Source organism: Phyllopteryx taeniolatus, chromosome 9, assembly GCF_024500385.1.
Source record: "Phyllopteryx taeniolatus isolate TA_2022b chromosome 9, UOR_Ptae_1.2, whole genome shotgun sequence".
NCBI lineage: Eukaryota > Metazoa > Chordata > Actinopteri > Syngnathiformes > Syngnathidae > Phyllopteryx > Phyllopteryx taeniolatus.
The window spans coordinates 26,677,732-26,697,713 of record NC_084510.1 but is presented as its reverse complement, the minus strand read 5'-3'; the positions used below and the strand labels follow the sequence as shown (position 1 = coordinate 26,697,713).

At 44.4% G+C, this 19,982-nt stretch overlaps 2 protein-coding genes across 5 annotated transcripts; one reads left to right on the top strand and one right to left on the bottom strand.

Moving 5' to 3' along the window:
* Positions 1–631: 631 nt before the first annotated feature.
* On the bottom strand, positions 632–3,278 carry rps10 (ribosomal protein S10). The gene is made up of 6 exons (XM_061785256.1): positions 3,140–3,278; positions 2,575–2,724; positions 2,310–2,484; positions 998–1,075; positions 795–850; positions 632–711 (listed from the first exon to the last, which is right to left on the bottom strand). Exons 2-6 carry the CDS (start codon positions 2,722–2,724, stop codon positions 670–672), a joined length of 501 nt encoding a protein of 166 aa, XP_061641240.1. The 5' UTR covers positions 3,140–3,278; the 3' UTR covers positions 632–669.
* Positions 3,279–4,000: 722 nt separating this feature from the next.
* Positions 4,001–19,130, top strand: pacsin1b (protein kinase C and casein kinase substrate in neurons 1b). Of its 4 annotated transcripts, none has more exons than XM_061785250.1 (10): positions 4,001–4,149; positions 11,198–11,307; positions 13,405–13,561; positions 13,641–13,876; positions 14,080–14,235; positions 14,453–14,628; positions 14,710–14,830; positions 14,906–15,027; positions 15,807–16,003; positions 16,351–19,130. In XM_061785250.1, the coding sequence occupies exons 2-10, from the start codon at positions 11,248–11,250 to the stop codon at positions 16,458–16,460; spliced, it is 1,335 nt and encodes a 444-aa protein (XP_061641234.1). In that variant the 5' UTR covers positions 4,001–4,149; positions 11,198–11,247; the 3' UTR covers positions 16,461–19,130. The 4 variants fall into 4 exon arrangements, with proteins under 4 accessions (XP_061641234.1, XP_061641235.1, XP_061641236.1 ...); XM_061785251.1 differs by lacking the exon at positions 4,001–4,149 and adding an exon at positions 8,184–8,287; XM_061785252.1 differs by lacking the exon at positions 4,001–4,149 and adding an exon at positions 8,307–8,874.
* The last annotated feature ends 852 nt before the right edge of the window (positions 19,131–19,982 follow it).

Sequence of the window (19,982 nt, the reverse complement as noted above, 5' to 3'; positions counted from 1 at the left end):
CGGAATTATTTTTAGTGCAAACATTAACTGCTAGTTAACTAAATAAAGGGACATTTTGTCCACTGGAGGTCGCACTGACCCTTCCATTTTATTTCTGTGAAAATGAAAACATACTGTAAAAATATTTTTAAGACGCTGAATATCGCAAAATGCCAGTCGACAGTTTCAGTTCACAGGGTTGGTTTGGTGGAACCCTTTTTGTTCATGCACTGCCACATCTTGTATTTACAAGACGGGGAACTGCACCCTCTTTCTGAATAGTTTGGTCAGTTGAGCTTGTCAAGATTTCCAGATGTGGATATTTATGTAAAAAGTCTTATCTAGGTCTACAGTGATCTGTAAGTTGCACATGTAAATTAATATTGATTCATAGTATTGTTGACATTGTACTCATTTAAGACATTTTAATGTAATTGCTCCTATGATTTGCAACCAGAAAATATTTTCAGAATGTACATATTTGCACCAAAACAATGAGAAAATGTTGTTCTCGGCCACAAATATCCTGGTCCCCAGCCCATTTGGGATCAAATTGTGGGTAATTAGCCCCCGCGCCAAAATGTGTTTGACGTCCCTGCTTTAGATATTCATTGTAAGCTTCTGTTGTCAAATACAACACTGAGGGCCTGACTTGTTTTGGATTTTCTTTATTATACAGAAAGTAAAAATTTACTGAGGCTGCTGTCCTCTGCCGCGCCCAAAGCCCCCCCTCTGAAATGAGGACAAAGAAATTATCATTAGTTCTTTTTTATGGGTCTTAATAGTATTCCTATTGAAATTTTGTCAGTACTTACGAAGGTGAACTCTGTGGCAGATCCGGCACCAGCCTCTGCTTTCTTGTCAGCACCGGCTGAAAGATTAGTTTAAATTGGTAAACCATGGAAATCCTTACACCAGGTGTTTTTTTTTTTTTTTTTTTTTCCTGTAATCAGTGTTACTACTTAAAAACCATGAATTTTTGTTTGCTACTTGACTGTAGCTGATGTACAATACATACGTGGTGCAGCAGATCGCCTGTACGCATCTCTGTCAGACTCTCCACGGTTAAGACGGGCAGGCCTGTCTCCTTCCGTTCCTGCAATAATTGAAAATGTTAAGCTTATCCTGCATTGGCCGGGCTCTCCATAAAAAGACAAAGGAGGGCGTACGCCCGATCTTCTGTTGGAGCAACGCGCTCGTGTGAGAGGCTAGCGTCGATGTGCAAACACCTTCCTGTTCGCTTTCCAATGGTGAGTAGTCGGAACTAAAATGTATGTGATTTGATGAATGCATGACTGCATTTTAACTAGGTCGAGCACTTTGAATCGAGTCCTCTGTAAAGTGAAACACAAATACAATTTACCATGAAACCTCGGTTTTCGCAACAGTGTTGTTTTTGATGGTTTTTATTCACCCAAATGTTGTATCAGTTTTTGTACATCAGTCATTTACCACTTCAAAACGGGCGGTACCAAAGACGCGCATCTGCCCACTCATTTCCCGGAATCGAGTGCCTATATAAAGCATTCCCTGCATATGCGCAAATCAATTTAGGAAAAAAACAAAGTCCATCACCGATTCTATTGTCCACAGTGCTCTTCTCACAAATAGTTCAATTTGTACTATTTAAACTGAGTTTTTAGGGCAAGTGACACTGTTTGAAACGTAATGGTAATTTTGACACGTTGACCAAGAACCCTCCGGAATTTCGGCCCGTACGAGCTTATGGGTGGATATTTTGGACTGAAACTTATCAGCCATTCAGAGAAAGGGTTCCTGGAGTAGCAGACGAAACAGAAGAGTTGAGGCGATGTATTCAAAAATAATTCAGCTATACTGTTTTACTCTAATTTGAAGCCATTTTTTGATGGCCCACCAAATCAATTTTTTTCCCCCAGACAAATCAATTTCTCGGGACCCCATAATCCGATTTTCAAAATTATTGGTGAGTTGTACTCACTGGTTAGAATATTTTGACAGTTATTTGGGAATAATATTGTCACATTGCAAAACAAGCGGTTCCCTATAAAAATGTATTCATATTTTTCAGTGCCTGGACTATTGCAATCGGATTTGTTTTCTATGGGAAGTTGCTTCATGTGTGTATACATGCGGACTTCTGGTGAACGTTTTCTACATCAAATCCGTACAGCAATTATAACTCTTTTGGGATCATAGCTTATTGTATAATTACAAACTTTTGGGGGGGCAGAGGGTCATCATACAGTAAACTCTGATGCTTTGCACCACTCCTAGCTTTAAGAGAGCAAGCACATCTTAAATTTGGGGATAAATAAGTGCTCCTCGTAAGATCGATTCATCGCGCTCACCCTTGGGCCTGGGCCTGGCGGTCTCGGGACGGGTCTGGCGACGCAGCGTGGCGGGCACGATCTCGGAGGGCAGGTGGAGGAAGTCCCGCAGGTACTGGATGCCCTCGTTGGTTAGGTACCAGTAGAAGTGGCGCCAGGCAAATTGCTCCTTGACGTAGCCGCACGACTTCAGTGACTACACGGGCATCAAGCACGCATGTCAAGTCATTGCCATGACATCCAATACAGCGAGGAACAAACGGAGGAGTCCAAATGTGGATCTTACCTGCATGGCTTTCATCACATGAAGGTTGGGCACGTTCTTGTCGGCAAGCTCGGGATGCTTGGCCAGGTGGACGTCCTTTTTGGCCACCATGACTCCCTCCTTGAAGAGGAGCTCGTAGATAGCAATGCGATTCTTCTTGGGCATCAGCATCTGTTCGTATACAGCAAGGAAAGCACCGTCGTCAGCAAGCTAACTCGCTAGCCCAAACGGTTATGTCGAATGTTTGCGTGTTTCGCGGCGGCCCAAAACAATTCTCATTAGCCCCAGCGTAATGACACAGACTGCTATTTGTTTTTTTGCATTTTGCATACGCTGGAAGACGCACTGGCGTCGAGAGACGGCCCGCATTAGCCAAGAAAATGGCAGCCATCAGCGAACATCGCAGCCGGGTTGTCAACCTGCCATCATCTAGTTTCAATATCATCCGATTCATAACAAACATGTTTGAAATATAACATTTTTTTCAACCCAAGGGACAACAGGGGCAGTGTGTTCGGCGTGGATCTTTATTAGCACTTGCGATGTCCGAGATAGACTTAGATCTAGACGCCGGTAGCATCTTTACCTTTCCACTTGATAGTAGACCGGAGCCGGAAAGAACGGGCGTCGTTGATCGGGAGGGTTTATTCTCTCGTTGGGAACCTCGTTTGTCATGGCGCCCCCTGTCGCAGTGGAGTGCAACTGCAGTAGCACGTCCCGACTTCCTACAGATACTGCAATTGATTAGGGATCCTGATCCTGTGATCGATGGAAGATTGATACATTGTGTGGCCGAAATCGCCTCGGAATCAGGCAGTCATCTTTCCTTGAAGGAAATATTGTATAAAAGAATGTATTTGTTTTGTTAATTATCATGTGTGCATTTAGTACAACAATTTATAAAGATTACATGTAAAAAAATATATTATATCAAATTCTAATATCGTTTCGAAAAGTATGTTTTCGGTGATTTTTTTAAAATGATTTTTAAAATGCATTTGTAAGATAAATCACACGCTTTTAAACATTCAAAATGTTAAATCAATACAGTTGTGCTCATACGTTTACATACCCTGGCAGAATTTGTTAGTTGAGTTCCACTCTAAAAGATTACCAGATATTTATTTTGAAGGGGCGTTTCCGAATACTACAATCATTAAACAAAACAGAGCAATAAAGAAAATAATGAGATGGTTCCTGTTCGGTCGTCAGTCAAACTTTCCAAAATAAGAATTGAATTTGATTTGGGATCTAAACTGAGCTTTAAATTGCATATAAAGGTTGATTCATTCCTATGCGGCTTGTTTTTGACTGCAACAAAATGTGCATTCTCTCCCATTAGCTTTCTGGAAAGTATATTGCGTAAGACGTACCGTTTTGTATTTCCTCTCAGCGTGTTTAGGTGATGGACTTTATTTTGAAATAGGCAACCGTGCGTTTACGTAGTGTCTTTAATTTTGGAACAGACAAAGAGCTTCCGGGAAATCCCCCTCGTCGTCATCTCTAGCTTGACGTCATCGCTCTCGCCATCCCCCATCGCGACGATGCTGCCCGTCGTGCAAGACTGAAGTCTGACCGAGTGGACCGTTCTCGTCGGTAGGTCATCTTTGAAAATCATCCATATGATTATTAATCAGGAGGTTCCAGCTCGCTATCAGTTTACGTGTACTCTAACTGCGATTAGAAAGCAGCTTAATTCTGTTTGTTGTACGTCAGGATCGGGGGGGAATGGAAGCCAAGGTGTAGGATGTGCAAAAAAAATGCGGGTGTTAATCTTTTGTAGACAACTCGAGTGGCTTAAAGTGTGCGAGGTGTCATTTGAGCCACCGTTATGCTGCTCCTGCTGCTGTTCTGGCACGTTCGCTGCTTTCATTTCATGTCCTCATGAAATTTACTCAGTGCAGTTTAATGGAAGACCAATGAGATCATTCATGGCAAAGAATGCAGGCAAGTGTGCAATTGTGTCGGACCTCCATGTTGGGGTTGAGGGGGTGGGGGTGGGGGTGCTCTGTCCACGGTTCTGAAGTGTCTCAGCACAGGCCTATTATTAAAACACGTGCAGTATGCCTTAAAGACGAGCTGCTTTTTACAAGTTCACCTTTAGAAACGGCACAGGCGATGTTTCAGGTACGATTGCACACGCGCAAAGATGAGTTAACCACCGGATGACAAAGCTCCAATAAAGTCAAAACTACTCACCTGGTGGAGGCACCGCTTGTTCATGTCCTTACAAATGCTGGGCTGTCAATTGTCTGTCAACTTTCAAAAACCAAAATAACAGCACACCTTGGTTGATGAATTATGTATACATGTATTTACTTGTGTCCAGCATGTTGAGAGTTTTGGATGAATATCTTTTGTATGTACGTATTACTCACATTAGGTGTCTTTGCTGATTGGCTGGCTGGGACTGGGAGAAATCACATGCTTCTACTTTACTTTTGTTGTGAGACTTGTGGCATCCATTTTGACTTACTAATAAACATGTCATCACACAAAAGATAGATGGTTTATTTGTAATCCGTAGTCTAAATAAATGAGTGCAGGGAAAACAATAGATTTTCCTCAGGCTAAAATATTTGTTAAGGCTTATTTGAACACAACGATCTCATTGAATGACTTAGTCACGCTTGTGCCGCAGACGAGGCGTCACCAGCTAACGTAATGAATAAAACTCAAGCCCTAAGTCGTCTTTTTCGACCTTGTCGTTATTCCCGAGGGACGCCGTCTTCCCATTTTGTGTCTCCCGAGGTCGGCGTGTCAACATCTGCCGCTGGCGCCGCCACCTGCCCCTCTTGTTTGCGACCTCCCATGTGGCTACAGATTGTTAGCTTGAATTGCGATATCTGTGATACCGTTGGGTGCGGAATGTTTGTATCCAGGTAGTCGGGCGAGTTTGGAATTCCATTTCATTCAACTGAATGTGTTGCCAGATGATGGCCGTTCCGTTTGAGTGCAGATCTGTTTTCAGGTTTGTTTGTTGTTGTTGTTTTTAAAGCGCAATTTTTAAGTGCGCTTTTTATTCTAAGTACCACCTCAAAAAAGACTTAGCTCACCAAGTACCACCATCATGACCAACATTCCAGTAGCCTAGTAGGCTTCCGTGCTCATCGAAAACAAGGCGGCGATTTGATTCTTAAATATTATATTTCACATTATCGCAAGCAACTTCGAACATTATGCACAGTCGAAACATTGACGCTGTCCTGAAAAAGGAAATCTAAAAAGTTAAATCATGATTCAATGCAAAAAAGTGTCACAAATAAAGTTGAAATGAAAACTGCACCAAAATAAAAGATATGGTTTTTAAGATGAAATACAACTGAACTGTACTTAGGCAGTGATTCTTTCACCTGCCACGAGAGGGACCCCATGTACACTTTGAAAGTCACTCATCTGTTGGTTCATCCATCCATTTTCCATACGGCTTATCGTCAGGCGGGTGCCATGCGTGCTGACGCCTCGCTGCAGCTCTGCTTACCCTTTGGCTTTGATATGATAACATGGATGTTTCCACACTTTTATGATGAAAACAAGAAGGCCTTGGTGGAGGCCATCAGCAGCCCATGTCATCATTGAGTTCATGCCAGCTGGCGTTTGGGTTGAAGTGCTCAAAAGACGGCTGCTATTTTATAAACCTCAGAGTTATTCATGGTGATATACTTACTTCATTCGAATTCGAGCAATAACTTAACAGGGGGAAAGGAACGCTTGGTGTTGCTATGGTGACGGTGCATGCGTGTCATTTACTTTCGTTGGCGTGGAACGTTTGCTTGTGCGGAAATGCTCGGGCTCGTGTCGCATGACGACGCGGATGTTTCGTATGCATCCTGTGATCAGGTTAACGATCAATGTATTGCATTAGCCTTGGGAAGGCAAAATCAGCTTACCTTGAAGTGCATTTATCAGTATTTTTTATTCGTGTTTTTCAATATCAAATTCTAATTGGCTTTGTGTTTTTCAATGATTACATGTTAAGTTGTATAATTTAAAAAACATTTAAAAGTTAATTAGCTTTCTATTATGTATGTGGTTGTAGAAATGATTGTAATTGGTTTTTAACTAATTATTTGTAAAAGTCAATGTATTTGTTAAATTAGTATAACACATTTTAAAGTGTATTTTTAAACAGACGATTTGTATCTTGAATTCTACTTATTTTTCACATATTTTATCAAGTCAATTTGTTTTTTAAACTATTCTTTTAGAGTCAATTTCCTTTAAGTTTCTATATAGATAGATAGATAGACAGACAACAGACGCCTTGTGTGTGTGCGTGCGCGCGTGTGCGTGCAGCTGCAGTGCCTTTAAGGAAGTCATCCCGTCCGGTACCGTCTTTGTGATTGCAGAGGCAGCTAAATGTTTGGCTTCAATGAGCGACCTTGTTCCCCATGCCAAGCGGCGCCACTTGCGCATGCATATAAAGCGCTAAGCGCAGGAATTCTGGAGGTTGCTGCGGTTCTCGGCCAGCCCACAGGCGCCCTCTTAGCATCAATCCATCCTTTTTGGATAGCACTAGCCTATCTCCGCTGACTTTGGGCGTTAGGCAGGGCGTAAACCCTTTTACTTGTTGCCAGGCAACCACAGTGCACCGTCTTAGCGGTCGAGCCATTTTCACACTGCGTCTTTCTTTATGCAGGTCATCCTGTCCACTGGGTGTCACTGTTACTACAACACCGCTAATGTGTCCAACTGATTTGAAAGTCATTTGATATTTGTTCCTCTCTTCCGATCCATGTCAGCAAAGGGCTGATTATCGGATGTCTGTAAAGATGATCCAGAGTGTGGTATGGGGTGTGTTAGGAGTCATTCTCCATCTCTGATCTGCTCAGAAAACGGAGAAATCACTCTTTACACCCCACATAATCAAGTCAGGATAATCTTTCAGAGACGGCCGATACTGGGGCTTGCTAACTTTGATCTGAAGAAGGGCAAAATGCTCAAACCCTACCCGATTATTCAGTGTAGTGGTTGTCGATCTCGAAACTGGAGCCCCTCAATATAGATGTGTTGTCATTCCACCCCTACAAAAGAAAGCCGCAGTCCATTTTCAAATTGCGATAACCCCCTGCACTGCAAGCCATTCTCTGCTCTAATTTGCGATGTCATAAATTAGCTAGCACAATGGTGGGATGGAACACGGAGGTCATATGGAGCGAGCCCACCCACCGCGGGGAAGCAATCTGATTAGATGGCACGCAGATGGCCAGAACATCTGTCCGTGAGCGTTTGTGTGTCATCAGTATGAGACATTACACTTGAAGACGCTTAATCAATGAAGGAATCCATCAGTGGTCAGGACAATTGTGTGCATCGAGCCTCGTGGGAACAGTTTAGCGAAGGCCCCCTTTTCCGTCTCGTTTGGTGCCATTCGTTTGAATAGCAGACATCGGAAGCACAATTCCATCCATCCAGCGACTTTGTTTCTATTATTTGTCTTTTCTATTTCCCGACAGCGTAAAGGCCGCAAGTCCCAAAGTCATTGCTGTTATCGCACGTGTCCCTCCCTCCCTTTTGATCGGATGGTGACTCAGCGCCGCGTCACCCATGTCACCCTTGGTCGTTATGGTCTTCTTCCCTTTCCCTGTCACCCTCCCTCGCTAATTATTAATGACAACGATGCGTCTTTGCAAGGAAATAGCAAAGTTCACTCCTGCAGAGTGTGTGTCTGTGTGTGTGGAAGGGTTACACTGCAGCAGCGGTGTTGCCCTGAAGGGGATCGGGAATACTTCAGGTTCTGTATCTGTTCTCATCCGACGTCTGTTGTTTCATTTGTTTCTTTTTTTTACGGTACTACCTCCTACATTCCCGAATCACACACGTTAGTTTCATTGAAGACTCGCGATTGTCCATATGTGAACGTTAATGCTCGTTTGTCTTCATGTGTCCTGCAATTATCCGGGCAACCGGTCCAGTTTACCGGTGACCCTAATGCGGACAAGCCCTACAGAAAATGGATGGACGTATATGCATAGGAGGTGTCAGGAAGACTTGTGAGAAGAATATTGTGTAATATTGCGCTGGTTCGGGTAGATAATGCGATTGAAACAGCAACGGCTCAGTTTTACCGCCTCTAGTTTTCACTCTGTTGTGGTTAATATTGATCATAAATGATAAGGACCCGTCATAATGATCAAACGTTGAAGCCGTGCGCCACCTACGTTAGCGCTACCTTCACAATTCTATCCGACTAGGATATCTGCTTCCCATTGGGATTGATTTGAGTGGATTGCATAATCCGAGTTTGTCCAAATCGAGCCCTGGAATTCAACCCAAACGGCTGCTTCAAACCAAAATGGCCGCCTTCCTGCTCAATTTCTGGTATGGCTCTTGTTCAGACTTTTTTTTGAACCTCCTGTTATGACAGACATGCCCACGTAAATGCATATGTCTGTCGTTGAAACTTGTGTTTGGGCTTTTCCGGGGCGGGGTTGCTACTGAGTATGTTTTTTTGAGGCGGCGTGTGTGTTTATCAGGACTCCTACAATGCATAGCGGGGTACGGACGCTTTATAATCCTGGTAGATGTTGCTTTGAGTGGAAGGCCAAGTGCCCAATTCCGATTTAATGCCGGGTGCGCCCGCCTTTGCCTCTCTCCACGGTAAACCACTCATCAAAAAAAGTCAGCCCGCAAGCTAGCAAAAAGTACAAAACCTTTGCGAGCCTATTCGGAAATGGGAAAAGGCCAAATGATGGGACAGAAGAAGCGTCCAAGAAAAAGATTTCATCTATATCTGCATTTGACAGACAATGTCAGCAGTCCTACTTCAAATATGGTTTTATCGCAACAGATGATTCTCGCGCGGCAATCCCACTTTGCCTAATCAGGGGCGGCAGACTCCCAAACGAGGCAACGAAGCCTTCGTTAACTGAATACCATGCTTTTATTTCAACACGCCATCTTTGCGAAGCGGGAGTTTCGGCAACTGAAACAAAATGAGTAATACGCCTTTTGGCGTCATTGTCTCCCACCGCGCCAAGACGGGACCGGCTCATTGAAACTAACCAAATGCAAGACTCCCACTAATTACAACGACGACTGTGCGTTCAGCGTAACGGCGAGGAGTATTTTGGATGATAGTTCTTATTGACTTACTTCTGGGGGACAGTTGGTTGAAACCATCCAGTGTGAATCCAGCCTTAAGGAGTGAGCCATTAAACCAAAGTAAAACCTTCGGAGCCGGGAGGCGTAGCCAGCCTTACACCCAAGCAGCAACACACCCACCGATCGACACCCCCCTCCGACCGCCTCATTTCTCCGCCTGTGTCCCTCCGGCTCAGCACTCTGTCAGAACCGCTGGAGCTCAACACCGTGGGATTATCACTCTCTCACTGAGCGACACAAACGCGCACATTAGCGCTCCGGGCTGGTTCTGGTTCCTCTCCTCGCAGACTCTGCCGATGCTCTCGTCGCTCCCAAGCGAAGGAGCTTGTTGTCCAAGACCACGTGTCTTCTTTTTTTTTTGTTCTCCTGTCTGCAGCCCGGGCCACCGCTAATGGAGGACTGGGGGTAAGCTTTTGTTCAGGCAGGGGGCCGTGCTGTTCTTTGTCTCGGCGGGTTGATGCCTCTAGCTCACCGTATCGGTAGTTGTGGTTCTTTCTATGAACTCGGTATCCCCGGCTCGGGGACGAGCGGCGTGGCCTTCGTCGTTTGCGTGTTACCAGCTCGGTAGCGATGGTTTAAAAGCGGAAGGAGCTGGTAGGGCCGCGCCGAACGAAAGGCTCCTCTCGGCGTGGGGCTCATGGATGAAACAAGTGCGACATACACCGAGTCTCATCACCCAAATTCGGTCGATGGAGTGGATTTTAGATTTGGGGGGAAAGCCTCTCTCTCAGTGACGTCTCTCTTGCCCCCTTCATTGTCAAAAGTGTCACGATGGTTGACCCAAATACCCACGCTGCTACTGAGCCCCCAGCCCCCTCCCACCCACCGATCTACTATCAAAACACATCATTCCCTTTCTATTATTTCGCATCTGTCGCCCTTTCCTAGAAATGTTCCTCGTCTGCAATGTTTTTCGCTATAAATTCACAGAAAAGGTTAAAGATCTAAACACAGACTGATGGAACCAATTTGACTTCAACTTCACCGAGACTAACTCGAGACCAAACTTCACCTTCACTCAACCTTCCGTCCGTACGGGATCTCCTTAACTCTTAATTCTTCGAATCCATTTGCAACAAGCTCGCGTTTTGTTGACCACTCTGTGACCCTGCAAGTTGAGGCTCCTCTTGTCACCGGGTCGATTTTCAGCCGGTCTTTCCATATATTGATCTCAGCCTAAGGGGAGTACGGAAAAGTACGGAAAGGATTCGAGAGTTCCGAATCTCCTTGTTTTTTCTTTGATAGCGTTTCACCTTTAGATTGAAACCTTGTACTGTTATCAGCTTGTGTGTGATTGCGCTGATTCAGGATGAGAGCAAACTCACCCCCCTGCCAAAAACCAAAAAAGAAGCAAAATAATGCAGAGGGATGTTTTAAAAGCAGCTTTACCTGTGGAGGAAATGTGTGCAAATTGGCATTCGTATCTAACGTGACAGTCCAAATACACAGTCCTAGGGAGTCAAATATGCAATGCGGCATTTGAGACAATCTTCTTCTGATGCAGGATTTTTGCATATGAGTTCTCGTCTCGCCCTCGCAGCGCGTGACAGGAGCTGACGAAGACGCAATCGCTGCGCCCCGACCGCCGCCATGTCTGGCGCCTTCGAAGAGACGGCCAGCCTGGAGGAGAACACCGACAGTTTCTGGGAGGTGAGAACGACGGAAAATGAAAGCCTTTGGTGATTAGGCGTCAAAAGGGTGAGGCTCCGCGCAGCGTCGGATGAACCGACCTCGGCTCGGAGCTACGTGGAGATGGATTAAGATGTTTATTTGTCATCCTGTGTACAACATATCCCAAATGCCTTTTGACACTTCACTGTCACATGTCCAACACGTCAGAGTTACTCTTACTTTAGGAGTCAGTGTGTGTCTCTGGAGTCAAGTTTTCAAAATCCGTCTGTGCTTACTTGTCTTATCGTGTGTGCTGCTGTTCTCCAGATGAAAAATACAGCTCACCACGCTCATAACGACATCTCCACCGACAAACCGAAACTGACCTGTGAAAGGCAGCGCGGTGCCACAGGGCATCCAAACTGGCAGAAAATACAAAGCAGGAGAAAGAAGACAATAAAGACTTGCAATAGTAAACGGTTGTCGGCGCTAACCCTTTTCCCACCAGATCGGGGATAAAAGAACATCGCTCTTCACACATTCCGCGCCACGAGATCACTGGTCATAATTGGACCTTTGATGACTTCCATTGAAAGTGGGGGAAGAATGTCCAAATTTGTGACGTCCAAAACATTTACATGTACGGTATGTTCCCTCGCTGTAAAAGTCAAGGATACAAAAGCAGAAAGCATCCCCGGCAACAAGCCGGTGTACCCCAAAAGACACAAAATTGTGTGCGTTCACGACAATATTTTCCGAGCCCAAGCAATCCACGGGTAACCGGAGTTCCCGGCGCTCATTCATTATATATGAGAGCTGAGGACCGTTGAGCAACGAGAGGGCAACACGGCAGTTGAGTGGTTTCCAAAGTCGGAAGGCAGACGTTTCACCCCTCTGACCAGAAGCGGATAGGGAAGGAAAATCAATGTTAGCCCACCACCCACCCTATAGGGTAATTGCTCAGGATAATCTTTGAAAGTCAGCCAATAATATTTTAGGACTTCCTTGTTGACAGAAGGCGAGAAAAAAGCTCAATTCAGCCTGATTATTTGTACGTGTGTCAAGGCTTTTGTTCAGACGAAGCGTTTTTCTTTTTTTTCCCTCTTTCCTTGCTGAGAGTTTCGGCCTTCGTCAGAGCTGTCGCTGCTTCCTGGTGCCACGTATTTTAAAACATCTGATCGGGTCGGGAAACCTTCCCTGAACAAAATAAATCCAAAAACACAAGATGAACGTTCTCGACCTATGGATATGTGTACTTCGAGTCAGGTTGACTTCAGAGTACCTGTAAACCGGGGGGGGGGCTCCGAGAGGACCGGATCCAGCCCGCGGGCCCTTCGTTTGACACCAGTGCTTTAAATGGCGGAGAAATTGCTCGTGTGCCCTCCCACTCTACAGCTGGAGCGGCAAAGGCCGCCGTCGCTACGCCACCGCGGCGCCGCAGCGCTGCCGACGTCTGCGGGTGCGATGCGAGCACTTGTCGAGTCCATTTCGAGCAGGGGTGCGGCGTCACTGAGCATCGCCGAAAATGGATGTCAACATTTCATGAGCTGAAGTTCGCTCACATCTGCACCACAACTAAGCTGCTCCGCGGAGTCTCCCGGTAATAGTGTCGTAGCTGACGGTCACGCCTAAGCAAATCCTTCATGCTGTCCCAGCGTTCCGAGGGTTTTGTGAACTGGAAAATGGAAAGTTATCTTGTCTATATGCTAACCTTGTTGGAGATGGAATGGAGAATAAAGTGGTAGGAACAGATCAAATGTATACTTCTTCCTACTCCCATTCAAATTACGAGAGTCATTTTAATTGTTTTTTAACAATACTACTGTTTTGTGAGGAAAAAAAAAAAAGGCAAACAAACAAAACAAAAAAAAGCATGAACGAAAACAACAAAAGAGAAAGTAAAAGTCTCGGTTATGGGTAGGTTTGGGCTTTGGGGTTAAGGAGTATGCTTATGGTTGTGTTTAGGGTTAGATTTAGGGTCTTCCTAGAAATACGTGAAATGTTAAAGCTGCAAAAAAAGGGACATCTCCAAATGTTTCTCTGTTTTCACTTCCTGTCGGTCTATTACAACGATGTTCAGGATACCAGTGTCCATATAGCGCCGGTTGAGTTAGCTTGTTCTCTTCTATTGGAAAGGTGGGGAACTACAAGCGCACGGTGAAGCGGATCGACGACGGTCATAGGCTCTGCAATGACCTCATGAATTGTATCCAGGAACGAGCTAAAATTGAGAAAGCCTACTCCCACCATCTTACCGAGTGGTCCAAGAGATGGAGACAGCTTGTGGACAAAGGTCAGAGGTGTTTTAATCTCTCAAGTCCCCATCATTTAGTTTTGCAGGGACGCTAACGCTTACCGTCCCCTTGTATCAGGTCCTCAGTACGGCACTGTAGAACGTGCTTGGACGTCACTAATGACAGAAGCGGAGAAGGTGAGTGATCTTCACCATGAAGTGAAGAACAGTCTGATGAGTCAGGACTTTGAGAAGGTGAAGAACTGGCAGAAAGACTCGTACCACAAGCAGATGATGGGAGGCTTCAAGGAAACCAAAGAGGCGGAGGAGGGATTCAAGAAGGCCCAGAAGCCCTGGGCTAAAAAGTTGAAGGAGGTGAGGGAACCTGAGCTGAATGCTCCTCTATCACAATATCAGCTGGGAATAAAAAGCCACGAGACTCTAATTGGGTGTTTAAGATGATCAGTCCTTTGGTTCTTTTCTTTGACAACCCAGAGGTACATTTTCCTCCGATTCGACAGTTTGTGCGTTACCAGTACTTGGTTGACATACAATTCTTTTGTCATCTTTCCCATCAGCTTGAGGCCGCCAAGAAGGCATACCACATGGCCTGCAAAGAGGAGAAACTGGCATCTTCGAGGGAGGCCAACGGCAAGAGCGAAGCCTCGGTGACTGCTGACCAGCTGAAGAAACTCCATGAGAAAGTGGACAAGTGCAAACTGGATTCGGAGAAGGTGAAAACGTTCAGCAGGTTCTGTGATCTGACGGACCCCGAAACATGTTTTCTGAACGGCATAGTTGTTATCAACTATGTGTTAATGTGTGACTCAACAGCGCACCTTCACCCCCTCTCTCGCTTTCTGAGTCTTTGTCTGACTGACTCCAACTTCAGTCGATCTCTGCTGTCCTATAACCTTCACACTATTGAGCTGTGATTCCTTGTGTCTTCAGGCCAAGGACAAGTACGAAAAAGCTCTGGATGAGCTGAACAAGTGCACGCCTCTGTACATGGAGAACATGGAGCAGGTCTTCGACCAGAGTCAGCAGTTTGAAGAGAAGAGGCTGAGCTTCCTCAGGGAGGTGCTGCTGGACGTCAAACGCCACCTCAACCTCACAGAGAACCAAAGGTTTGAGTCGTGTGATGACTGAGTCGGATATGACTACCTTTATTTCGAAATGCACTCTGAACCCTGGCTGTGTTTGCACAGTTACGCATCAGTGTACCAGGAACTTGAACACGCCATCGAGTCAGCCAGCGCTCAAGAGGATCTGCAGTGGTTCAACAACAACCACGGCCCCGGCATGCACATGAACTGGCCGCAGTTTGAGGTACCGTCACTGTGTCTGTATCAGCGCACCACCTGAGACTGGACATACAAACATTCACACTCATGTGTTTTGCAGGAGTACAACCCAGACCTCACCCACAGCATCACTAAGAAGGAAAAGTCAAAGAAAGGCGATTCCATCATGCTGACCAATGTCACGGCAACGGTTGACATGGCCCAAGCTGGAGATCAGGGCAGGTGGGAAAGTCTTGCTCAGGACAGAGTTCAGTTGCGAAGTCGGAATTTGTCATGACACACCGCTAACTCAAAATTACAGTCAGTATTTGTATGAAATACAGTTTTATGTTTTAAATCTAAAACAATATCGATGGGTAGGTTGCATGGATAGTTGCAGTAGAGGTCCACTCAATTGGTGTTGCGGAGGAAGTGGCCCTGCCGAAGGACTTGGACTCGGGACAGGCGAGCTGGCTTGTAGAAGACCTAAAATCCCTTCCTTTCGTATCATTTCCGCCAAGAAGAATACTTTAGTACAGCTGGGGCATATTGCTATCAACTGGTCTGTTGAGGGGGCACCCTTCCTAGCAAGTCATTGGGGATAGGTTCCTTCCATATCCGCGTATCCGTGAAGTCCGTTTTCTATCACATATCCTGTTCACGGTCATGGGGAAACTGCGGTCGACGCCAGCGGTCTATGGGCAGACTACATACACCCTGGACCGGTTTCCAGTCAATCACAGGTCACAGTCACACAGGCTGTTAAGCCAAAGAAAGGCAGACACGTGCCACTACAATACCAGTGACCTTACCGACCAGAATTGGGTACGGTACGTTGTTACGTTAGGCGTAGCGTCCATTGATTGGTCGACAGAGAAGTGAAAGCGATAGTTAACGCAACAAGCACAAACCAGATCAACTGTTCAAAAGTCAATTCCGCGTGTTAAAAAGTACCATTGTCTTGAGAAGGTAATCAGAAATAAAACCAAAAAAAAGTCTCTTCTTCTTTGTTCTTTCTCCAGTGTGAGCAGCTACGAGAAGAACCAGGCTCACACGGCCTCCAACGAGTGGTCAGATGAGGAACAGACGCTCCCCAATTCGGCCAGCGACACCAACGGCGGTGCCGACCCCTTCGACGAGGACTCGGCCGGCGGCGTGAGAGTCCGGGCGCTGTACGATTACGAAGGCCAGGAGCAGGACGAGCTCAGTTTCCGAGCAGGTACGCGGCACATGATAACCCAGGGGGTCCTCGGTTTGTGACGGAGATCCATTGCTACGTTGGCGACATCCCCCGAGTTTTTACACAAGTCAGAAGGTGCCATAGTGCATTGCTAACGCGTTTGTAAAGTCAGAATTACAGAAAATATACATATGAAACCATGAAACCATGAAACCATTCAAAGAAAACCGGTGAGTACGGTGCTAATTTCGAGTTGTACCTTCGGATTCATTTGCAGCCAGTTCGTCATCTCGAGATGTGTTCTACTTTGGTATCATCGTGAACCGAGAATCCCCTGTACCAGACTGACTCCATATTGCTTTTTACGCTGTCATTGTAAAACTCAGGCGACGAGCTGACAAAGTTGGAGGAAGAGGACGAGCAGGGCTGGTGCAAAGGTCGCCTGGACGGCGGTCAACTGGGTCTCTACCCGGCCAATTACGTGGAGCCGATCTAACGCTCTCACTGCCGAGAACGCCGGGGCAAACTCTTAACTGGACTCAACCATCCAGGCGCGGATGGACGCACATTGACCACCTCCGCCTTTTTCGAGCACCCAAACTTTATTTCACCATTCGGGACCACGCGACTCCTACTTACTGCGTTTTTACGATACGGTCTTCAAAGCGGTGCCTGGATTAGCAAGAATGAGCTATGCGTTGTGCATTCAATGTTTGTATTTACATCATTGTTTTTTTACCGTCTGGACGCTTGTACAGTGTTTTCTGTTATGGTGCGTTTTTGACATATTTAGCCTGAAAGGAAGAGTCCAGTTTTGAGAGATCACGCTACCGACAGGCTACGTTAGCATTCACACTCACATTCGCACCTGTGTACAATTTATGACTTCAATGAACCTCAAACATGTTTTTTTTTTGTTTTCAAATGCGGGAGGAAACCAGGGCCAAGATTCAAATCCAGAAAGTCAAAAGTGTGAGGTAGACATGCCAACCATTAGGACACCGTGCTGCCCATCTGTCAACAACCGATCGGCAAAAACACCAAACGCTAGTTAACGCCTGACATGTTTACACTTCCGTTTACCGAATACGCAAATGACAGACGTGTTAGCAGTTGAAGCGTTTTTGTGCTAAAATAAGCTAAGCCCGCCAGATAGTAGAGGATTTTTTGGGGGGATCATGGCAGTAGCGCACAAAAGTGTTGGGTTGTCCTCATTCCGTCCGACATCTGGCGGCAGACGTGTTCAACTATGGCGGACCGTGTTTTCCATCTTTGCGCTGAGCTAAGCTATCCGGGTACGACAAAAGGAGGTTATCGGGGCACAAAAGTACAAAAGTATTTGCTTTTGACATCTTCCAACGTTGTGTTGAACTTCATACGACCCACACCTCTGCTACACGATACAATAACACACACACAATAACAATAACGGCACAAAGGTTTAGATTTATTCGAACAGCTCATGCCAGATCTATTCAATGTCTCTTCTTTTTGTTAAGTTTGTAATTCTCATATGGGTGGCAACACATAAGCAGGAAATCGTTTGAAGGCTATTAGACGGTCACATTTAATGAGGGTTGAAAAGTTATATAGACCTAGACCCCGTTGGCGAAGTCCTCCCAACAGTAAGAGTGTCGACCCCGTCTTTATTCTCCCGAAGTTTAGACTATTGCTTTATTGCTTTATCGCTTTATTGCGTTGACTGACATTTGGGACTCTTTCCGTGTGCACGTTGGGAGTGGCTAAAGAGACCATTTGTTTATGCTTCTCTTTGGAATGAAATTGAGCAAAGGGTGAAACGGGATGCTTTACCTGAACAGCACGTCTTCTTCCTCTTTCATTTTTCCCAAACTGTGTCGGGTCCCGAAGTGGCTCCTGGGTTCATTTGAGGAGCCGGGAGCCTGTTTTGTTGATCTTCAAGCAAGCAGCTTCTTTGTTGTACATTGGAAATAATGGAAAGAAGGTTTTGAGGTCACTTCTCAGTGGGATGTTTTTATTTGACTTTTAATTTGATTTGTGTTTATTTTCATTTTCTTCTATTTAGGTTTTTTTTTTACTTCCATTTTCCTTTGTTGTTTTTAATCATTGAATTACATGTGTACTTTTGTTTCATTTGTATGGTCTTTTTATATTTGTTTTGATTTTATTCTGTCCATATTTTATTTAGTTTTTCATTATTTTCATTGTATTTTTTGGGACTTTATATTTGATTCTATGATTTATTTAATCTTTTTTCTATTTGTTCATTTCATTGTTGTATAATCGGATTCTGTTTTGTTTTGGTTTTTATTTCATTTCCTACTATTTTGATGTCATCTTGTTTATTTTTTGTTTATATTTTAAGGAGTTCGTTTCAATCTGTTTTGAATTTGGGGTTTTTAGTCGTTTTTAAATGTGTGCTTTTTATTTCCCGTTACTATTTAATTTCATTTTATGATATTTTGATGTTCTTTTATTCTGGTTTTCCTTTTTCTGTATGTTTCATTATGATTACAGTTTAATTTCAGTTGATTGTATTTATTTATTTATTTTTGTATTTCTTTTTGTTTGTTTCTTTTTGCCATTTGATTTTGATGGTTCCGTGTAGCGTATACAGTTCTAGCGTTGAATGTGGGTCTCGTTGGGGGAACCCTCCATCATGCGGCGCACAAAGCTGCCTCCACTCACGCAGCGCTCCTTTTCCCACTCAGTGTTTTCCTGTTTTGCTTCTACTTCTACCACTTTCACATTTGCCCATCACATGAGTTGTCACTTAGCCTAATGTTGCAGACGGATTGTGTGTGTGTGTGTGTGTGTGTGTGTGTGAGACACACAAGCCTACAGGTGTCAGCAGTGAACCCTAACCACCTTAGCTGGTGTTGTCTTACTTTGCGAGCGGCAGAGAAAAAGTGCTGACGAAGCACTGAAATATTGATGAGCTTTTCTAACACACCAAAGCAGCTTGTTGTGAACCGAAGGCCCTTTTTTGCAGGTGGACTCAACGCCATGACAATATTGCAATCATCCTGTCTAAACACCTGCTTGCTTGGACTTTGACTTTTAACGCCAACAAAATGAAGAACAAAAAAAAAAGCATGTTTTTCTTTTTTTGGCCACGATCAGAAGCGCTGTGATCAGAAGTCATCAAACCATGTCTCAAATAAAAGTTGTCATCAGGAGGAAACTTCCTTCTCTCAGGGTGCATTCTTTCCACTCGCTATTGGGTTTGTCCTCTAGAGGTCGCTTTTGGCTCGACTTTTCATTCGCGAGAGTCCCGAATAGCAACCTTACCAAAAGGTTGTATACTGCAAATCGTCCAATCATTTTCATCTATTTACATTTACAATTGAGTTCTTTTGAGGCGGACTTTCCGCTTAGCGTGATGCACGCTGGAGCCGTTTGATTCTTTCATTTAATCTGATTTCATTGTATCCTTTTTTATTTTGTGTTATTTTAATTCTACGTTACTCTGTTTTATTTATTTTGTGTTTAGTTTCTTGTATTCTTTTGATTTGATTTTTTCTTTCAGTTTTACACCGCACCAGCGCAAAAATGATTTGTATTCCATTTTGTATTATATATGGATATATGTTTTTAGCGTGACATTTATAACAATTGATACATGTGGCACATAGAGCGGTGGCGCTTTCATCGTGCAATTGAGAGAGAGAGAGCCAGACTACGACACTACACGAGTGAATTTCTTACTATCTTTTTTTTTATATTTCCAGTATATACTTTTTTAATGATAAAAAGAAAATGCTTCACTTTATTCTTTTGAGGCAGCCTGTCTGCTAGCGCGACATGTCCTCACTTGGAGAATGTCATTTTGAATTTAATGTTTTGTTTTGTTTTAAAAGAAAGTATTCATTTCAGTTGATTCTATTGTTCTTGGATTTTTTTCTTCAATGAAATGTATATTTGTATTCCATGTTTTTGTACTTGATTTAATCTTTTTCTTTGTATTCTGTTCTTGTATATTTGTTGCATTAGACAGACATTCGTACAAAATGTAGATCAAACAGACGAGTAAATAAAT